Raw genomic sequence first — 21,858 nt, 5'->3', positions numbered from 1 at the left:
TCAGACAGAAAGCTTGTCACTTTTCTTTGTGAAAGTTTTAGTTTTGATTTTTAGAGACTCAGAATTCAACAGTTCAATCCTTCCAACATGCATGTGTGTGTGTGCATCCAGTCTGTATTTTTTCACACACCTCTGCTCCATTGCTACAAATACACTGAAAAGTTTATCTCAATACTAATTATCCTGAGCTCTATGACCCCTACCAAAACACAAAAAAGAAAAATAACAATGAATACGCCTCCATAAAGGAACCAAAAACCTGAAGGGAAAAGAAAAGCACGTCGTCTGTACTCGGACCCTTTCCATATTCACTCACCCTGCCTTATCATGATGGGGTGTTAGCTTATCACCCTGTTTTGAGAGAAATGAAAGGCTGCTTGCAGATGTCTGGATTATCATTTGACATATTATATGCATCAGAACACAGTGAAGAAGCACAATGAGGTAAGCCCCAACAGCATGGAACTCATTGTGAGTAGCAGTTAAGCTGAAGATAAGATACGACCTATTCTGGTTTCCAAACCCAGCATTACACATTTACAAGTCAAAAGCAAAGGAAGTGGAATCATTAAAATCCTTTATGAATGACTAAGTCAATATTATTTGTGAACACAAGTAAATAAGAATGTCATTTTATATCTATTTCTGTACTTTATATTGCTTGAAAACCATGAAAGGGTAAAGCAAAACTCAACTATACAGTAAGCTTGCCTTGAGCAAGTGTGTATATTACAGTTAAATAAATTGTCATTCAGCTATCAGAAAATTCTCCTGCAGTCTCAGAGACTGGTCACCACAGGTTTGCTTTTCCACATATCATTTTCTTTCACTGTTTATTTCAATGGAAGATAAACAGTTGATTTTACAAGGTTGACAGCAAGGAAGCAGTAGAAAGAACTGTGGATGAAAAAAGCTGAGTGTTTCAATTCACTTAATGCCAAAAGCATGACATTTATCAAGAAGAGACATTCTAACCTCAAAAGACCCGTTGTTTCAGCTGTATCTTTCCTGATATTTGTATTGGCAAAATAGACAGTAGATACATAATTTACAACACATAATTCACAAAAAACCTTTAATAAATCTTCAGAAATAATTAGTTCAGCCTCACATAAAATGGATTATAAATGTTACAATTTTAACAGTGAGATGTTCTTCACTTTTCTCTAAAATGTACTGACTCCTTGGACTCTGCAAAAGAGAGTGATGACTCGTCTTTGTAAGCATTTAAAGCTTTCCTGACTGGATGCACAGATTTAATCATCACTCTCCATTTAAATTATAGATTGGAGTCATGACTGAATCTAAATTAATCAGGAATAAAGTAATCCACATGCATCCATTATTTATAGAGAATTGGCATTTTACTTTATCATCGTGCATTCAAAATGCATTTTGTCTAAACGTATAAAAATGGATCATTTACAGCATTATTTGACAAGAATAAGGCAAGGTAAATCTAAAATAGTATACAACAGGCAGTGCAAAATGTCAATCTTAAATTCACAATTATTTGCAGATATAATCATTATGATCCAGTGGCAATTACTTATGAAACATTCATAACACTCTTAAATTGATATCCTACTTTTGATTCTTCATAATTGATTGTTTCAGTTCACATTATCTCATATGCCATGATTGCACAATGCACTGCAGAAGACTAAGAATAATATTGAAATCAAGAAATTTCCTCATCTGTATGGGATATTACAGCTATAATGAAGCCTAATTTTTATGCCATTTAACAGGTCATTACCACATCAAATATATCTAGGTTTCTTCAACACTTCAAATAATTACAAATAAAAATAGTTGTTGGAAAATCAAACTCAAATGTAAATGCAAGCAATTTTTTTTCTTGAATTTCAAGAAATGAAGGTAATGCTGCTCTCAGCAAAAATATTGACTATTGTCACATGCACAAACCAAAAGTATTAATAATATTTTACCTGCTCGGCAGCCAATGAATGGTAGTAGTAACAGTAGTTTCCATAGCAACATCATCTTCAGTTGCCAAGGGCAAATAAGCTTCTCGTGCAATCACTGGTTAATAGAAGACTTCCTTTTCAAGGTACAATCTCTAATCTGTGAGAAACCCAATTTGAAAATAGAATTAAAAACAAGTAATTGATCCTCAGCCCAATTTCAGAATGCACCAATGATATTGGCACTTGCTTGGTTGATCCAGCTCAATACCATTGATCTGCCGATTAATAAATCGTGCAATTATCAAAACACACTGAATAATCAAAAGCACACTTTCCAAGCTGGTACAAAAGAAACAGCAGGCATTTCTGCTCATCTTGTGAGCATGATCCTGTCAATAAGCAGAGAAGGCAAACGATTCATAACAATAAAGAAACTCCCAGGAGCTAGAAAAAGGTGAAGATTTGGTATATTGCACAGAATTAGGCAATATACTTCATATGTGAATGTACGTGACCAGCTCAGGACAACAGTCAATGCTGACAATTCACAAAAGATCACTGAGGTCTCAATGACCAACCTTGAATGATTAATGTCATTTTTTTTTTAAATCTCATTTTATTTTGGTTTCCAATCACCAAGTGGATCAGGAGATTTGCTGACCAATAGTCTATTTAATTTGGTTCAATAAACCAGTGGGGTAGAATGTAGTGTTAATCCTCCTCAGTTTTTAAACAAATCACTACTAATGAACTATGCTTCACATATACACATCAAGTGCCTGGTCTATCATTATCCAATACAAACAGCGTTGAAATAAGTGCCAAGAATCTGAACACCAATTGATCCCATAGGAGAGTCCATTTCCCATAGGAGAGTCCATTTCCCATAGGAGAGTCCATTTCCCATAGGAGAGTCCATTTCCCATAGGAGAGTCCATTTCCCATAGGAGAGTCCATTTCCCATAGGAGAGTCCATTTCCCATAGGAGAGTCCATTTCCCATAGGAGAGTCCATTTCCCATAGGAGAGTCCATTTCCCATAGGAGAGTCCATTTCCCATAGGAGAGTCCATTTCCCATAGGAGAGTCCATTTCCCATAGGAGAGTCCATTTCCCATAGGAGAGTCCATTTCCCATAGGAGAGTCCATTTCCCATAGGAGAGTCCATTTCCCATAGGAGAGTCCATTTCCCATAGGAGAGTCCATTTCCCATAGGAGAGTCCATTTCCCATAGGAGAGTCCATTTCCCATAGGAGAGTCCATTTCCCATAGGAGAGTCCATTTCCCATAGGAGAGTCCATTTCCCATAGGAGAGTCCATTTCCCATAGGAGAGTCCATTTCCCATAGGAGAGTCCATTTCCCATAGGAGAGTCCATTTCCCATAGGAGAGTCCATTTCCCATAGGAGAGTCCATTTCCCATAGGAGAGTCCATTTCCCATAGGAGAGTCCATTTCCCATAGGAGAGTCCATTTCCCATAGGAGAGTCCATTTCCCATAGGAGAGTCCATTTCCCATAGGAGAGTCCATTTCCCATAGGAGAGTCCATTTCCCATAGGAGAGTCCATTTCCCATAGGAGAGTCCATTTCCCATAGGAGAGTCCATTTCCCATAGGAGAGTCCATTTCCCATAGGAGAGTCCATTTCCCATAGGAGAGTCCATTTCCCATAGGAGAGTCCATTTCCCATAGGAGAGTCCATTTCCCATAGGAGAGTCCATTTCCCATAGGAGAGTCCATTTCCCATAGGAGAGTCCATTTCCCATAGGAGAGTCCATTTCCCATAGGAGAGTCCATTTCCCATAGGAGAGTCCATTTCCCATAGGAGAGTTCATGTTCCAGAATTAAAAGTTCAATGAACAGATGCAGCAAAATTCTTAACTGCTACAGCCACCATACAGGTATGTAAGATACCACCACAAATATTATACATTAAATTACCACAATGTGCCATGAGAAAAAAAAATTCAGAAATAAAAAGAAACATGCGATACTGAGCAGTAAATAAATACATTGAAGAGAAAGGATTTTATTTTGAAGTACAGATTGAACCTCTTTAATCTCGTGACTTTGCGACCTGGCCATTGTCGGAAAATGCCAGAAAACAGAAATTGACCTCTTATATGAACGTATCAAAGGGTAGAACAAAATTTAAAACAGGATATAATACTGTGGGCCAGCATAGTTCAAACAACACCTTTACAGCACCAGCGATCAGGCCATTAGTCCAGACTCCTTACAGACAGCACAGGATTCGAACCCTGGTCCCGATGGTGCCAGATTTAACCTTTACGGCACCAGCGATCGGGACCAGGGTTTGAGTCCTGTGCTGTCTAAGGAATCTTGGGGGCAGATTCAAAATGTGCTGGACCACAGGAGTTGCCGCACCATAGTTCGCTGGATAATGGAGGTTCAACCTGTCTATAACTAAAATCACACTATATTTCATGTTTTCGTGGCAGCATTTGGTTAAACAGTACATTTTGATTATATCATTGGAGAAGTCACAAGGAAGAACTGATGGAAAATACATTAGTGCATTTAGTGTCAGAGATGCTGGTTTAGCATCATGACCATTGATGATTTGATCCTGATCTGGATGCTTCCCAATTAACTAGAGGGTTTCAGTATTCTCCCCCCTTCTCCACTTTTAGTATCTCACACACATGCTCATCACAAAAGTAATGGTCCAAGAGTGGTGCTTTGCAGTAAATGATCGATTAATTTACAATTCTTTGTTCAAAGGGACAATATTCATTATTTATCTCAATACAGTAACATGCAGATATTGTGTTCGGAATTATGTGAAAAATTATACAAATTCTGAGTAGATCTAGCAAAGATTTCTATCATTTCAGACATGGAGTTAGGAATGAAAATTAGTGTAATGGTTCTGTTATTAATATTTGAAGTTAACCATCATATATCTTAGGTTATGTAATGGACTTGGTTACAGGAGTACACACACAGCACATGTGACAAACGCTATAACACTAAGAGAACAAGAACAAGAGGTGGTCAGATGAGCCAAATGGCCCATTTCTGTTCCTTTCTCTTAAGATGTTAGTTTGTTTGCACCAAGTATAGCAGGCAAGCCAATAATGGAATTAAAATGGATCCCCATGGGTGTGAAGACAATGTGTCCTTTAATGGTTACATTCAGTCTTGTGCTGGAAGTGGTGCAATCCCCAGATCCATTTGAAACTTTGCTAAAATCAAATGTTAAAACAGGAGAGGCTTTGTTAATAGATTGAAGCTGTGTGATGTCAGATCATATAGGAAAAGAAGTGGGAAAAAAAAAGACTGGAGGACATTTTGTTTTAAGAGCACATGGAGCAGAATAAAACCTCAAATTGCGGAAAGGTGAAGAAACAAATAAAAACTTAACCTTTGTGGAAGGCAGGGTAAGAATAAATCTATCCTTTATGAAAGCAAATAAAACCTGTCCTTTGTGGAAGGCAGGGTGAAAGAAAACATGTGAATACACCAGCAAGGAAAATTCACACTTAGCTACATTAAGGGGAAAAACAAGGGTGGTTTGATGAACATGTGAGAGAGAATAAAAGCCGACTCATCGAAAGATGTGAGTTTGTAAAAAAAGCTGATGCTCTATATTTGCTCTATTAAAACTTTTGGAACATAATTTAAAGATAACATTCGGCATTCAACTAGAGATCTGAAACGGGAATTTAAATTGAGGTTTCCGGAAGCAAGCCCTTGTAATTGTCTGGAGTTTGAAACCACACACACTTTATACTTGAGCATAGTGGGGGTTAATTTAGCATTATATTTAGAGTTATTGACAGATATTATGTGAGGAATAGTTTAATTTAAAAAAAATATATTTCGCCCAATTTACCATGTGCAACTTTTCCATTGCTATGTTAGAGCTAGTTACGGGCTTTCTAGTTGGTAACATAATAAAGACACATTATCTCCCTTAATCCTCCCAAGCTGTAGTGTAAATATCTCAAAAAAACCTTGCCATTGAAAAGTATGAGCATTATAAAGTTTCAGTACATGCCAAGAATATCAGAAAGTGTTAGCTCATCAAATGTACATTAACTTTCAGTCACGTGTTGAGCCTTATTCACTGCCATGCAACCTTTTAGCTATTGAAAACTTTCTCTATAATCATATTATGTATCATTTGATTTATTAAATCATTATTTTTTACTGTTTTATTTTCCCCTTTTACTCTCTTTATGTAATGTGAACCAAATGCCTTATATTGAGTCTCTGTTTTGCAGCAATGACTTGAATGGTTCATAAGGGAGAAAGATGGTTGTTCATCCTTATCAGAAGATTGTCTGTCTCCTGAAAACAGGCTGTACTGTTCCACTACAAATATCCATGAACAGTTTGGAGCCTAATAATTGGGAAATACCAAACACTTGAAACCCAGTATAAAATCTGGGTATCATGGTACAGAAGCAGGGACCCAAGTTCGATCTTGACCTTGTGTCACTTGCATGGAGTTGCCACATTCTGCTCGTTATAGCAAGGGGATGTTTGTCATATAATTGGCACTAATCATTATTTTTAATCTCTTAGCTACATTAAGAGGAAAAACAAGGGCGGTTTGATGAGCATGTGAGAGAGAATAAATTATAGGACCACTGGAGCTGGTAATGGGATTACTCTATTGGCAAATGTCATGAACCTCATGGGCCCCAAGGGCTCTGAGGTAAACAAACAGAATTAATTGGTACGTCAGTCAGTTATTCCATGTAACTTACCAACTAAGCTGAGTTAACGACAAAGATGTGACATTTCTTGCATGAACTCTTTGGTAAAAGCAAACAGCAAGAACAAAATGACAAATGAAACAGAAAACAAATAAACTGCAGGTGGTGGGATCTGAAGTAGAAACAAAAGTGCTGGAAGAATTAAGTCAACCTAAATCTCCTATCTGTTCGGGTTTTTTCAAATGCTCAAAAGCTGCATTATTGCTTGCTCAAGTTTTTTTAAAAAGTGAATTTATCTTTTATGCAAAGGTCAGAAAAGGCAGATAACGCAGTCCTCTTATGTAGCCCAGAGCAGCGTGCTGGTTTTTCATGGCAAAATGGGACAGAATATACAGTACAGCAGTGGCCATACTGCAATAGCCCCATCATCCTACTGCCTGACAGCTCCCTCACCCTGCTATCTGACAGCTCCATCGCACCATAGGCCCAGCAGGAGTGGTCAGCCTGGGAGAGTGGGGCAGGGGAGTGGCTTGAGGAAGCAGGGTGGGTGAGCAGTGTGAGGAGCAAACGGAGTGAGTGACAGCTTCATTGGCCACTATGAGACAGTGCCTCCAAGTCTACCCCCCCACCCCACCCCAGGTGGATGGAAGATGGAGCACATTTGAGCAGCAAATCATCCTATGGACCCATTATGGAGTTAAGTGAAGTGATTTAAAGACAGAATCTCTATCTTTATAATCACCATTCCCCCCCCCCCCCACTATAAAATGGATAAATGAAAGAAGAAACTAGAAATGTTTTTGGCCGGAAACCATTCCTTAAAACAATGGTTAATTTATTCCCTCTAATATGAAGTAGTGCTGAGGCCAACTTTAGTGCTTGTGGAATTGCGATCTGATACAAACTCAGATTTCACAGAAGATCAGAGAAGCTGAGTTTACCTCAGTGTCACACATTGTGTTGCATTTTCTTATCCAATCAAGACTATTATCATCAGAACTGATTATTTTTGAATTTTCTTTGTGAATTTTTGATTTGTGTTGATATAACTTATTGCACTACATTCAGAAACAAGAGGCAGCACAGTGGCCCAACAGTTAGCGCAATGCCATTACAGTACTGCACCAGAAATCATGACCAGGGTTCAAAACCTGCACTGTCTGTAAGGTGTTAATATATTCTCCCCATCTGCATGTGTGGGTTTTGCCTGGAGGCTCTGGTTTCCTCCCACCATTCAGAATGTACAGAGGTTGTAGGTTAATTGAATGTAATTGGGTCATATGGGCTTGAGAGCCAAAATGCTGTTTCCGTGCTGTATGTCTATATTTAAAACCTTTTCCAATATTTTTGAATCATTTAACATTGATGTGTGAAAATATACCAGACTTAGTCTTTACTGGGGGGGGGGGGGGGGGGGGGGGGGGAGATACAAGTAGGATTCTCAATGGATTAGATATTTAGGCACCCATGAATGTGCAAAATGACCCAATTACAATAACAAATGTCATGAAAAGACAAATAAATTAGAAAAGAAATAATGGAAAGAATTTACAAATATACATTAACTTCCATTTTTATTGTTTATAACATCATGTTTTATCATCTGTATATTTCCCTCATTTGGTCCCAAAATACAAACATTTCTTGCTGATAATATTATCAGGAATCATCCAAGGTGATTTTGCATTGCACAATTAGAATACGAAATGTTGCATCATATCATTGAAATGTGCTTGAAGCAAATGCAATTTCTGATCACACTGTTAAAATAGTACATTTCAACAAACAAGCAACAGATGAATCATGCAAATGGTTTCACATGAAATTTTTTAAAAAGCATTCAAGCACATCATGCAAAGAGTTGTGTAATAGTATTGGTTCTTTCTCATTAGCCTTTTTCTATCGGTCAACCAGAATAAAATTAACAGGAATTGTGGCAGTCTTGCAGATTGTAATGACTAATTGTACAGAATGTAATCTTATTATTTCAATGATCAATACTTGATCCTGACATAAACTTCATTTGAAGTCTCTTTTTCTTTTAAACTCAAGCCAGAGTGGATGATGCCAGACATCTCATGGCTCTCCTAGAATTTAACCAAAGTCATTAAAACCAAGCTGAACTCCCATCATCAACCTCCTACTCTACAGAGTCAAACTATAAATCAAAGCCATCATTCATGTTAACTTTATATACCATGCAGACATGTTCCATGAAGTAAACACTTTAACACTAATCCATATAACATTAACCTTTCATGTTAATTGACAGATGTTAAGAACAATCATATAACATTAACCATAATTCAATGAGATCTCATGCAATTCTACAAAAGAATAGATGATAAAAGAGTAAAGACTCCAATTGAGTCAGACTAATTTCATTCATCTGTGGAGCAATTTGGCAAAAGCTGGAAATAGCAAATTGAAATTAAGTGTTTCCACAGAGAAAAGGGGGCTGTGGGAGGCAGAACTGCCTTCAAGATGGTAAGATGCATGAGGGAAATGGCAAAAAAAAAATGGATGAATATGCCAGACTTTTACACTGCATAACACCTGGAAGAATACAAAAAAACTTGGGTTAAATCAAAAGGGAAATCAAAAAACTTGAGAGCAACCATGAAAAAAATTCTGTAATTGAAAATTACAGAAGTCAGTGGTTAACTGAGGAAGTTACCAATCATGTTTGTGGTGATGGAAGAGGTGGCAAGGTTCTTCATAAATACTTTGCAGCTGTCCTCAAAAAAAGACAAGATTAACATTTCTGTTATTGTGGAGGGGGACACACGTGAAATATCAAATTGGAAAAACAGTGCTGGAGAATAACTACTACTGGTTTGAGTATCTTTGAAGACGGATCAATCGTCATACCCAAATTATAGTAAAAGAAGCAATTCCAGAGACTGAAAATAAATTTCAATCTCCTTGCCAACGAGAGTGGTGCCAGGGAATAGAAGGGCAATGGACATTGTTTAAGAGAGGAAAGGATATCATGAGTAATTCGAAGTAATTACTTTAAGTTAGGTGGTGGGCAAGTTTCTGAAATCAATTCAGCTGGATAAGCAAAAGCTTTTATTCAGGGCAGTACAAATAAATCAGTATGGTCTTATCAAGGGAAGGTTAGACCCGACTGAATTTTGATTGATTTTTAAAAAAAAGATATCCAGGAGAGTTGATATGGACAGTGTGTTTAAAACAGTTGACATGGATTTTAGCAAGTCTTTTGTCAACATCCTTCATGGCAAACTATCCAAAATTTAAAAAGCCCACAGGATCCAAAGAAGAGATGCAAATTAGATCCAAATTTGGGGAGTTGCAGTGAGCAAATGGTTGTGTTGAACTGTGCTTTTATGACTGGAACTACATTATCAGTGCTAAATATCGGCAGCAAAATGAAGAAGTTTGCTCATTTTAAAAAATGCTCACCTGCTTGTCACAAGAAAAAAAAATGTAGACAGATGATAAAGAGTTTGGTCAGCTGATGTAAAAAAGTAACAATTGAACTGTAAATCAGGCAGCAAGGTTCACACAATGCTGTTTTAGCACTAGCGATCGTGACTGGGTGCCGAATTCCAAGCTGTCTGTAAGAAGTTTTTAATGCCTTCCCTATGTCTGCATGGGGTTCCTCTGGAGGCTTCAGTTTTCTCCCTCCTTTTGAAATGTACCAGGGGTGGCAATTTAATTGGGTGCAATGAGGCAGCTCAGGGTCATGGGCTGTTACTGTGCTGTATGGTAAATTTAAATTTAAAATTTAACTTGGTCATGTGATTGACTCATTAAAATAAAGATGCAATAGAGCAAGGGAGTGGGAAGTAGTATTATAACAAATAGTGTTGCTGCCTTGCAGCTCCAGTGACCCAGGTACCATTCTGACTTGAGCTACTAGGCCTTTTCAAACTGCCATATAAAATTGAGCTAAACGGTTAGCACCCCAGTTACACAGTAGTTAGAAAGGGTATAACCCAGTCAACCCTGTTGGAATTCAACCTGGTCACTGACCTACCTCAGTTAGTCAGGGAATCCAGTTAAACTTACCTAGGTTGCGTCTACAGGCAATTTGAAAATGAAAATAGCCGACCTGCTTATCCTGGTGATATCAGTGCTTGCCTGCATGACTGGGTAGCCAGCATCCGAACATTCAGCAGTACTTCCAATGAGTACGTGGTGCGTTATTGTGGGGGAGGATTTCCCCCTAAATTGCTGGGGGGTTGGTGATTTAATGGGTAGATCCCCCTGCAATTTAAAAGGTGCACCTTTGCCCAATAATTGCACCTGTGTCCCAGGAGGGCTACCCAGGTGCAGGAGTTTAAAAGAGCTACTGTCTTTGTGGCTATTATGGTTTACTCTGAAACCCCAAAAACATGAACGGCTATGAAAATCACTCGGACTCTGCCAGTGAGCAGTATGTTAATTAGTAGAAGCTAGCTAAATGGGAGCATATGCTCAGAGGTCCTTAAAGAACTGGTCAACAAAGTATCTGTACTTCAAAAAGCAAATATGATACCACACTTTATAAGCCAAGGCACAGAATAGAGCACAATAATGTCCAATTGGAACAACGGACTTCAAAGAATGCAGGTCTAACATTTTAATCACTCCTGATAGGCCCATCGGCTTATGCCAGGACCTCTTCAGGCAAATATATTCTTTCTTAAATTAGGGGTCCAAAACATTACCCAGTACTCCAGCACGGCCTCATCAACCATGTTTCCTTTCAAACTTCAAACCTCAGCAATACAGACCACCAATATGCCATTTGCTTTCCTAACTACAATAAAATCCCCTTCATGCAGAATTTAAGCAAATCAGCAACCAGCAAAAAAAAAGGATTAAAAAAAAATTGATATCAAAACGAACAAATAAAAAATATATGTTTAAAACTAAAATTTATTTTGGGTTAGCTTAGAGGGGGGTTGGGAGGGGATAAATTTTATGTATCTACTTGTATTTTGACTTTGATTGCGTGATTTATTTTGATCAATAAATAAAATTTAAAAAACTGAAAAAGCAAATGTTCTCTGAAGTAGCACATAAACCTCTGGTGAAGATGGGAGCAAATATTCAGCCAGCAGAGAGCCTATTTGCTCATAGCAAAGCACAACAACGGTGTTCATCAGCAGAGAGTTGCACGTGAGATGGTGGGAGAGTAACAACCCGAGTCTCAACATGAACAAAATGAATGATTGTGGACTTCAGGAGGACCAGGAACTACCACCCTTCACTACACATCAATAACTGCAGTGGAGAGCACCAAACTCCTTAGAGTTCACTTAACTAGTGACCCATCGTGAACACAAAACATCACCTCACTTGTCAGGAAGGCGCAACAGTGACTGCACTTCCCGAGAAGACTGAAGTGGGAAAAGTTACCAGCCTCCAACAAGTCAATCTTTTACAGGAACTCGATCGAGAGCATTCTGACTGACTGAATCACAGTGAGGTATGGTTGCTGCAGATAAATGGATGTGAGGTGAATCCACAGGACCGAAAAAGAAGCAGAGAGGATCACTGGAGTCTCCCTCCAACCCCCTAGGCTGAGAAACAACTTCCTGTGGGCAGTGGGAATGCTGTATGACTGAAGGAACTGCTCACACTCATTCACAAAATACTTATTTATTTTCATGAACATTTGTCCTGCATATGCATTGTTTGTCTTTATGTTTGTAATTTCCTGTTGTGGTTCTGCATGTTTTGCACAGAGGACCAGAGAAAGCTGTTTCATTGGATTGTACTTGTGCAATCAGATGACTATAAAATTGAGCACCTGTTTTGATAAAGTTGTTTTTGAATAAAACTGCATCACCTACAATGAAGAACTTTGCTCGTAGCAGATGTATGAAAAGGTTGTTTTTAAATCCAATCACGTCGCCCAGGTTGAAGCCACTTGCTGTTGGCTGCCTGTTCAGCAAGGATCTGACTAGGAGTCTCACATTCTGCTTAATAAGTCTTTATCATTATTAGTACATAATTAAGTAAATTAGTAAGGTTATCTGTAAATGTGGGAAGGGGTGAATTATCCACAATTTTATTGTTCACTTTTCAGGTGGCTATGTGGAGATGGAGCAATAGTTAAATCTTTTTCAACAAGTGTGACTGTAAATAAAGCAAAATGCTTTACATTTTCGTGGAAGTAGTTTGTTCAGTTTAAATACAGTATATTATTTTTGGCTTTTAAACTATTTATTTTTAAATGCAGGTATGTTAGGCATTGTAAGTCTCAAACTATCAAAAAATGTGCATATCTGGAATCTACCTATTCCATTAGGTGCTTGATACCAGAGGCTTTACTGTACTTGCTGTCCTTGCAAGCTAACTTCATGTGTTTCCTGATCAAGAACACCTGGGTAACACCCCTCATTTATGAGGTCTCTCCATTCAGGTAACAGTCTGCCTTTTAATTCCTCCCACTAAAGTACATGACTTCACACATTCCCACGTTAAGCTTCATCTGCCAAATTGTTACCCACTCAACTTAACCTATCTGCACCCTGTCACAGTTGCATATTTCCAGTCAGAAAAAATAATTTATTCCATATCTCTCGCTTCAGTGTAGCATTCCTAAAGAACTTGACAACTTTGTCAAATATGATTTACTTTTTATAAAAGCTTATAGACATGATTTGATTCCAGTTTTTCAAAATGATTACCATAGCTATTTATAGATAAAAAACTCAAAGACCAAACAATGGAGGTGAAGTTAACTGGCCAATATATATATTCACTTTTAGCTTCCTCACTTTTGCTTAACAAGGGTGAAACAATCACAATTTCCCAATCTACTATTACATTCCTGGAACTCAGTTTCATAAACTCCAACCAGAAGCACTTTGATCTCTTCATCTAGTTCCTTCAAAACCTATGAATACAGGACAGTGGGCCCATGAAATTTGTCTGCCTTCTGTAACGTTTGCTTCCAAGTTTCTGCATTTCACATTCAAGATTATTAGAAAATCTTCCCTCCAATTTGAAAATAGTCAATTTGTTATGATTGGGAAACTTGCAGTGCAATCCAATGTGAAGACTTGTGCAAATACTAACCATATAACCATTTACAGACTATTTTATCTGCTATTTCCTGGATTCCTGTTATATATTTTCCAGTCTCCAGGAATTTCACACTTTATTCTATCTTCTCATAAAAATAAAACTTTTATTCTTTGTCTGTGATTTGCCAATTTACACCTGTCAATTTATCTTTCCCTTTCAGTGTTTTATTCTTCTGTTGCCATTTCCTGAAAAGTTCCCTGTCCTTTGATCAACCAATAGCTTTTGCTCTTTATTTACTCCATTTTGATTTGATCTGTTCCTCCATTAACTGTTTTCATCATCTTTCTCATCATGACTCCGAGTGGGATACAATTCTGCAGCTCTAATGACAACTGCTTAAATATTTGCCACTTCTCATCAATGGATGTATCCTTGAACCCTATTGTGCCTATTCACTCCACAGAAATCGATCTTCAGACTTTTTTTTTTTAAAATTGAGGACATTCATTAGTCTTCGACCCAAGGTTTACAACAATATCTTAAAATTACAGGAACAATTTATAGTCATCTCTCTTCCATAGAGGATTCATAAACACAATATTTGTTATTAATCCTATATCACATTACAAACTTTTTGGAAAAGTTCTGTAACATATTTGAAGAAAAAAATCCCTTATGCACTGCATAATGTCTCTAGCACAATACCTATGCCAGTTTGATTAGTTCAAATAATGCATAGATCAAAACTGACCAAGTTAATTGCAGATCCCTTCTTACAATTTTTCTAAATTCACACTTTCTTTTTTCATGAGTCTATTCCAATCTCCCAGCTATAACTTTTTCCCTATTTTATCTTCCCACCCAAACAATTTCCATATCATGATCTACCATGTTATATCACTGCTCATCACTACACTGGTACCTTCCTTGACTAGAAATGCCTCCCTGTGTCTCCTTTATTTTGCCTGTTATCTTGGAATATCAAATTCCATGTCATGGTCATCCAACAACTTTCTTCAATAAAGATTAAATCAAACTCATTAACTTCTATTTGTACCATCGAGATTTCCACTTCGTCATAAATGCTGCATGCATTTGGTAAAGAGCCCAAAAGTGTGACTTAGAAATGAATGCCAAATGCTGAAAGCCAGGATTAAATTGGATCACTGGTTGTCTTTTTTTTTGGATCAGCAATAGACAAAATGGGCCATTTGGCTGCCTTCTCGGATTTTATTGCTTCCATTGCTTTTTATCAGCTCTGTTATTGCATCTCAATACTTTTCCATATCTTCTACCATTGTAAGAACAGGAGAGGCCAATTGCCTCCTCCACATTGCTGGGATTATGGCATGTTAGATGGCAAAAAGCAAATGTTTGAATGAATGTTTCAGAAGCGGATGTGCTGAAGCAGAATTCAAAGTATAGGAAATAGGTGGCCTGAATGGCAGCTTGGACATGTCATCCAAGTCCCAATAGTTTCAATTATTGCCAATAAGTGGAAATGAATCACGAGTTAAACTGAACCATTGATTCTGACACCCTCTTTGGCAACAGATCAAAATGTTTGTGTGGTCAATACCAGATGAGTAAATGATTTACAAATGATGAACGAATCAGGAAAGTGCTGGAGAAGTAGAACTGGACAGCAGCACAGCAAATGTTGAAAAAATACTGTGTTTTACATTATATCACCAGGGAAGAGCACAAAGCTGCAAAATTGGACAAAGCCAAGAACATCACTTGGTCCTGATGATATGCATCCAAGGGTTCTGAAGGAAATGGCAGAAGTTATAGTTGATGTATTGGTGGTCATATCCCAAAATTGCTTGGATTCTGGGCAGGTCCTGGCAGACAGCAAATGTCACGCCACTTTTAAGAAGGAATGTAGGCAGAAGACTGGAAATTATCGGCCAATTAGCTTGACGTCTGTAGTTGGAAAAATGCTTGAAGCCGTCATTAAAGATGAAATAGTGAAACTTTTGGAACGCAAGGGTTCACTCAGGCAGATGCAGCATGGTTTTAGAAAGGGAAGATCTTGTTTGACAAACTTGTTAGGATTCTTTGAGGATATAATGGGTGCAGTGGATAGAGGGGAACAGGTTGATGTTGTATATTTGGATTTCCAGAAAGCGTTTGATAAGGTGCCGCACAAGAGACTTATCAGTAAGTTACAGGAAAGTGGAGTCCGGGGAAGTATATTTGCCTGGATTGAAAATTGGTTGTCTGACAGGAGGCAAAGAGTCGGGATAAATGGGAGTTTTTCAGGTTGGCAGAGAGTGGTAAGTGGGGTGCCACAGGGGTCAGTGTTAGGCCCACAACTGTTTATCATTTCCATTGATGACTTGGAGGAGGGGACAAAATGTGGTGTAGCCAAGTTTGCGGATGACACCAAATTGAGTGGAAGAGCAAATTGTAGAGCAGATGTGGAGAGTCTGCAGAGGGATATAGTTAAGCTGGATGAATGGGCAAAGGTCTGGCAGATGGAGTACAATGTTAGCAAGTGTGAGGTTATCCACTTTGGCAAGAAAAATAAAAGCTGAATATTATTTAAAGGGTGAAAAACTACAGCATGCTGTTGTGCAGAGGGACTTGGGAGTGCTTGTGCATGAATTGCAAAAAGTTAGGTTGCAGGTGCAGCAGGTTATTAAGAAGGCGAATGGAACGTTGGCCTTCATCGCTAGAGGAATTGAATTCAGGAGTAGGGAGGTAACGTTGCAACTGTACAAGGTACTGGTGAGACCGCACCTGGAGTGCTGTGTCCAGTTCTGGTCTCCATATTTGAGGAAGGATATACTGGCTTTGGAAACAGTCCAGAGGAGGTTTACTAGGTTGATCCCTGGGATGAAGGGGTTGACTTATGATGAAAGATTAAATAGTCTAGGATTGTATTCGCTCGAGTTCAGAAGAATGAGAGGAGATCTTATAGAAACATATAGGATTATGAAGGGTTTGGATAGGATAGATGTAGGAAGGTTTTCTGAGCTGGCCGGGGAAACTAAAATGAAAGGACACAGTCTCAAGATTCGGGGGAGTAGATTTAGGACAGAGATGAGGAAAAATAGTTTTTCCCAGAGAGTAGTGAATGTTTGGAATTCTCTAACCAGGGAAGTGGTTGAGGCTGCCTCATTAAACATATTTAAAATTTGGTTAGATAAATTTTTACATGATATAGGAATTAGGGGATATGGGGAGAAGGCAGGTAGGTGGAGTTAGGTCATAAATTAGATCAGCCATGATCGTATTGAATGGCGGAGCAGGCTCGATGGGCCATTTTTGGCCTACTCCTGTTCCTACTGTGAGAGACGAGAAAACTGATCTAAAATTATGAACATGAAGGAAACTAAAATTCATACATTAGTAAATGAATGTAACCAGTACAAACAGGATGAGCTTGGGAATTAGGATGCAGGAAAGCAGAGTCAGCACATTTAAGATAAGAATCTTCTAGTCTTTGTGACATGATCAATGAACCCACCATATGAATAAGATAAGGAGCGGTAAGGAACAATAGAGTGGAAGTTGAGGTAGTCTGGATGAGATAAGGGTCTCCTAGCCCTAGACAGAAGTACCAAGTTCTACATATCTAATTAGTTAACCTTACATAGATTTACAAAGTTATACATATTAAATTAGTTAAACCTAGACAGGATTAGCAAACTCTGCATATCAAGAGACTGTAGCTCCGAGAATCAGGAAGGTGTGAATAAGGACAATAACATGAAGGGACACCGACAGGATACCCCCTGGTCCACCAAGTGCACAGAAACAGCACGTAGGCAGGATTGCCTAATGCCAAACCTCTCCAGCAGGAAGCAGAAGAATGCAAGGGGGGGGGGTTATTCCTATACTGAGATAAACTGTATAAAAGTTGGGTGAGCTCCAGTGTATGTGTGTATTCCCAGGGTAAGGGGAAGCACCCAACTTTGCATTGCTGTATAATAAATGTTCTTTGTTCTCAATTTTTGTCTCGAGCAATTTCCTTTTTTTTGAAATTTATTTATAGTATCTCCATACATTCATTTCAAATTGACTTAGTATAATATTACATAATAGATACTAAATAATTTTCAAATTTTCACCCCCCCCCCCCCACCCCCTTAGGAAATCACCTTGTGGTGGTTAATTCCCAAAAACCCAAATGGGCCACAAGTGGCATATGACTTTCGGGAGCAGAAGTACCACTCCCCCCCCGCCCCCCGGCAGACAAAATACACGTATAAACTGAAAAATCATCATTTCTTATATCCATAAAACCCCAGTCCATCAATTTAACCAATCTTATTCATAATCCAAACATGATATTAAATTTTGCGCCCTTTCCACCCTCCTAACACTGAGTTAAACATTGTTTACAATCAATAAAAGCTTTTTTTTACAATTTTTTTTCAAGTCTTCCTGAATTTCATTCACTGAATTAAAACACCTCTGAACATCCCAGTTCAACACCGAATCTTCCATTCTTCTCAGTCTCAAGTTGAATTTGTAGCTTACTTTCAAAAAAAGTTTTTCAAATCTTTTAAAATTTTCTTCAACATAATTCCTTTGGTCTTGATCTTCTAAAGCATCAATGTTATTCATAAGTTCTTTCTTCTATGTTTCCCAATTTAATATCAAATTTTCCACTTTGTCAATCTTCTCAATGTTAAGTTGAAATTATTGTTTATTTTCAAGAAAAACTTATTCAAAATTTTTATCTCTTCTTGGACATTGCTCCTTCGACTTAAATTTTATAAATCATCAATCTTGTTCATAGTTTCTTTCTACTGAATTTCCAAATTTAATAAAGTTTCCGTTTTTTCCAATTTTCTCAATATTAAACTGAGCTTGTTGTTTAGTTTAAAAAAAACCTTTTCAAAACTATTAAAATCTGTTTGCAATGTATGCATACTCACAGATAATAAATTCACTCTTCCAATATTCCATCCAAAAAAAAAATCAATGATAAACCTTATTGCAGGTCAAGGAGTTCCATATATATGTTTTTCTTCAGAAAATATTTCAAATCAACATTCGTCGCCATCTTTCAAAAAGGAGTCCGAAATCAACTTTAATAAGTTCTGTTCTTGAGAAAATTCCAGCACCAACTCCGGCTCTGTCTGGGCAAATAGGTCAAATTTCTTCCAAAGTCAAAGAATGTAATTTTGTTCTGTATTTATAGATAATAAGTTCATCCTTCCGATATTCCATCCAAAAAAAAAATCACTAATAAACTTTAACGTTATCTGGATTTTTAAAATTCATGGGCAACCAATGCCAATTTCTGCAATTTATCTTCATAAAACATTTCAAATCAATATTCATCACCATCTTTCAGAGGGGTGTCCAAGGCCAGCTTATCCGACAGTCCAATTAATGAGCTCCGTTCTTAAGAAGATTCCAGCCTTGACTCCGTGGTTCTGTCTGGGCAAATAGGCCGAGTTTCTTCCAAAGTCAGAGAGTGTAGTTTTGTTCTGTATTTGAACTCTATTTTCCTTAATCTTTGTTGCCATTTTAAACTAAAAACAATTGATAAACAAAACAAAGACTTTTAACAGAAAAGAAATATTCTTAAAACGGGTATTTATATAACTGCCTGGGGGAGACCAGGAAGGCACGTCCACTCCCTACGCCATCTTGTCACGCCCCCCCCCCCCGAGCAATTTCTTTAAAGGTACTTCTATTTCTAACACTACTTCCTATGTTCCTATATCCTGGAAGCAACCAAATATGACATTCCAGATATAATAGGAGGCATGGTCAGTAATTCTCTGATAACAATTAGTGGAACTCATTGTGTGTTGTCTAATGGAGATGATCAAAAGAGGCATTGGAGACTGATACTGTGGCCAGCAGCACCAATGGCTACAAATAGTTCAAGGAGGAATTGAAAAGCATTGTAACTAATGCAAGGGGTAAGATTGGAAACGTTGATGTAGTATTCTGCAGAGGCAGAAATATGATGAGGAATTCTAATAGAGTATTTCAGGAAAGGCTGATTAATTAAAAGGCTTTAGTTCTGAATGAGATTTTGAAGACAGGGTGCAAGATTCCAAGTATGAATCCTTGAAGAAGGGCTCAGGCCCAAAACTCCTATGTACCCTGTAAGACCTGCTGAGTTCCTCCAGCAATTCTGTAATTTCATGCATCTTGAATGGCTCCACTAACGACAACTAGAGCGTGTCAGATTGGACAGTTATTATAATTCAGTCAACATCAGTTCCATCAGGCTGTTTATTTATCATCATAATGAAAGCTAATTATTAATGTACTGATCACCATAAATTTACCTTGCTGTATTGATGCAATCATTTTAAATTGTCTCAGACAATAAATTGATTACAATAAGCATCATATCACAAACTGTGAATTCCAATTACAACTGAAAGTATGGTACAAATAACTATTAATTTGACTTTTATGTAAATAGTTAAGTTTGTATTCAGTTCTTTATTGCTGGTTGTGTTTACATGTTTACACTGAGTTTTTTGACAACTCAAAATAATAGAGGCTGAGGCCCAAATAAAGGAAGCACTGAGAATATATTTACTTACTGGCTGTCTTATGCTTTTCTCTTCAATCCAAAGAAAAGCAATTCAGAATCACTTCACAATCACCCTAGTAACATATTAGCATATCAACAGAGAGCACAGTGTATTTCAGTACACATTGAGCAATAAGCCCATGGGAACTCGGCTTTGATTTAAATATATACTACCAGCATTTCCTATGGAATGCTGTTCAAGAGAGATTGCCACAGAAAATAAACATAGCACCAATACATTTTTGTTGTTAGGTTCATCTTTTCTCAATTTAAAATCTCCTCACATTGCACAAGGGCATTTTGAGAAATTTATTTCTTTTGTCCATTTTTAAAAAAACATTTAGTTCTCTTCCCAGGATGAGATACAGTTCCAGTGATCATCCAAGGGAACTTCATGGGGTCACTTGAGATGTGAAGTATCATGAAAGCTGTTCAAAGTTAAAAGCAACAGGACTTCAGTATGAGCTCCCACAAGGTGGTGTTTTTCCTCAAAAATCAGTGATCAACTTGACCATTTAGAAATAAAAAATGAGCACATTTTATAAAGTAGCAGTTATCAGCCTTGTCTGGAAAGAACCTTGACTAATTGGTACAAATATTTTCACTGCCTTCTTGTCAAATTCAGATTTAAATTTTACTAAGCAACAGTGGTTTTGGAACAATTAATGGAATTGGAAGATTTACTGTACAAAAATTGTTTCATTGAGAAAACAAAGGCAAGATGTGCTGCATTTTATTAAAGAACTCAGCTGAATGAATGGGTTAATATAATTATTTTCAACTAACTGAAACAGTGAGATTGTAGAACAACGCAACTTTAAGCTGTATTTCAGTGATCATTCAGAAGGACACAGGAACGAATCCCTCATTTTGTCTCATTTCATTGGCTGTTATCAGATCAAATACTATTTATTGTCATGTAATAAAACAAATGTAATATTACATGAAATTGCCTTCAGAAAGATATCAAGGGCTATTCCAATGTTTATTCAGTTGCTTGTCAAATTATATATTTTTGATTTGCATAACTATAGGTGATAATTCTCCCATTAAATGTGGTTCATTAATGATATAGTTCCTTCAAACAAAAACTTTTGATCTTGAAATCTGCCCTTGAGTTTTTAAAAAGCTTAATTGAGACAATTTAAATGAACATTTTTTTTAAATCATGTAATCAAGTTCAAAGATATAATACAATGTTTTCTCTGCCTCTGAAAAAATCTAACTTGAATTTTAATGCTGATCTTAAAAGAAAAATTAACTCCTCTTTAATTAATTGTGCCCCTTTAAACATTTAACCTGAAGCTTTCCTTTGATTAAATAATTATGTGATGCAGGTTCTATCTCAACACATTTCAGTGCAGCACACACCAATCCAATGTACAGATTCAACTTTTGCACATGATACTCCACTATAATGGAGGATGGTCTAACTCGTATCAAGGCCTGTAACAAAATATTGCAATTTTAATTTACCTCCACAATTGGACAGAATCTGAACATCACTATATGAACATATCACAACAAATCCATTTGAATAAGCAATGAAATATTGTGCATTATGTCAGGAAAGATAATGTGACCAAATATTTACAGAATATGTCAATGATGTCAGGAGTCAGATGGATACAAGAGTTTAATTACAAAAATCAAAGGAATAGGAGATTTAGGTTTATGAAAAACAATGCTCAATTTGATTGACATACAAGATTGACATGCAAACTTTCCATCGAATT

General features: G+C 37.3%; 1 protein-coding gene across 35 annotated transcripts in view; it reads right to left on the bottom strand.

Annotated features, from left to right (window-relative positions):
* LOC138763207 (contactin-4-like) overlaps window positions 1-21,858 on the bottom strand; it is a 2,221,540-nt gene that overhangs the window by 1,096,587 nt on the left and 1,103,095 nt on the right. For all 35 annotated transcript variants that reach the window (XR_011357395.1, XR_011357394.1, XR_011357396.1 and 32 more), the window contains one exon: window positions 1,953-2,088. Coding sequence is in view for 31 of the 35 variants with exons in the window: in XM_069936987.1 (XP_069793088.1) it covers window positions 1,953-2,007 (55 nt within the window). In the remaining 4 variants the exon portion in view is untranslated. The remainder of the gene's footprint in view (window positions 1-1,952; window positions 2,089-21,858) is intronic.

Source organism: Narcine bancroftii, chromosome 5 (assembly GCF_036971445.1).
Source record: "Narcine bancroftii isolate sNarBan1 chromosome 5, sNarBan1.hap1, whole genome shotgun sequence".
NCBI lineage: Eukaryota > Metazoa > Chordata > Chondrichthyes > Torpediniformes > Narcinidae > Narcine > Narcine bancroftii.
This window is presented reverse-complemented; position numbering and strand designations above follow the sequence as displayed.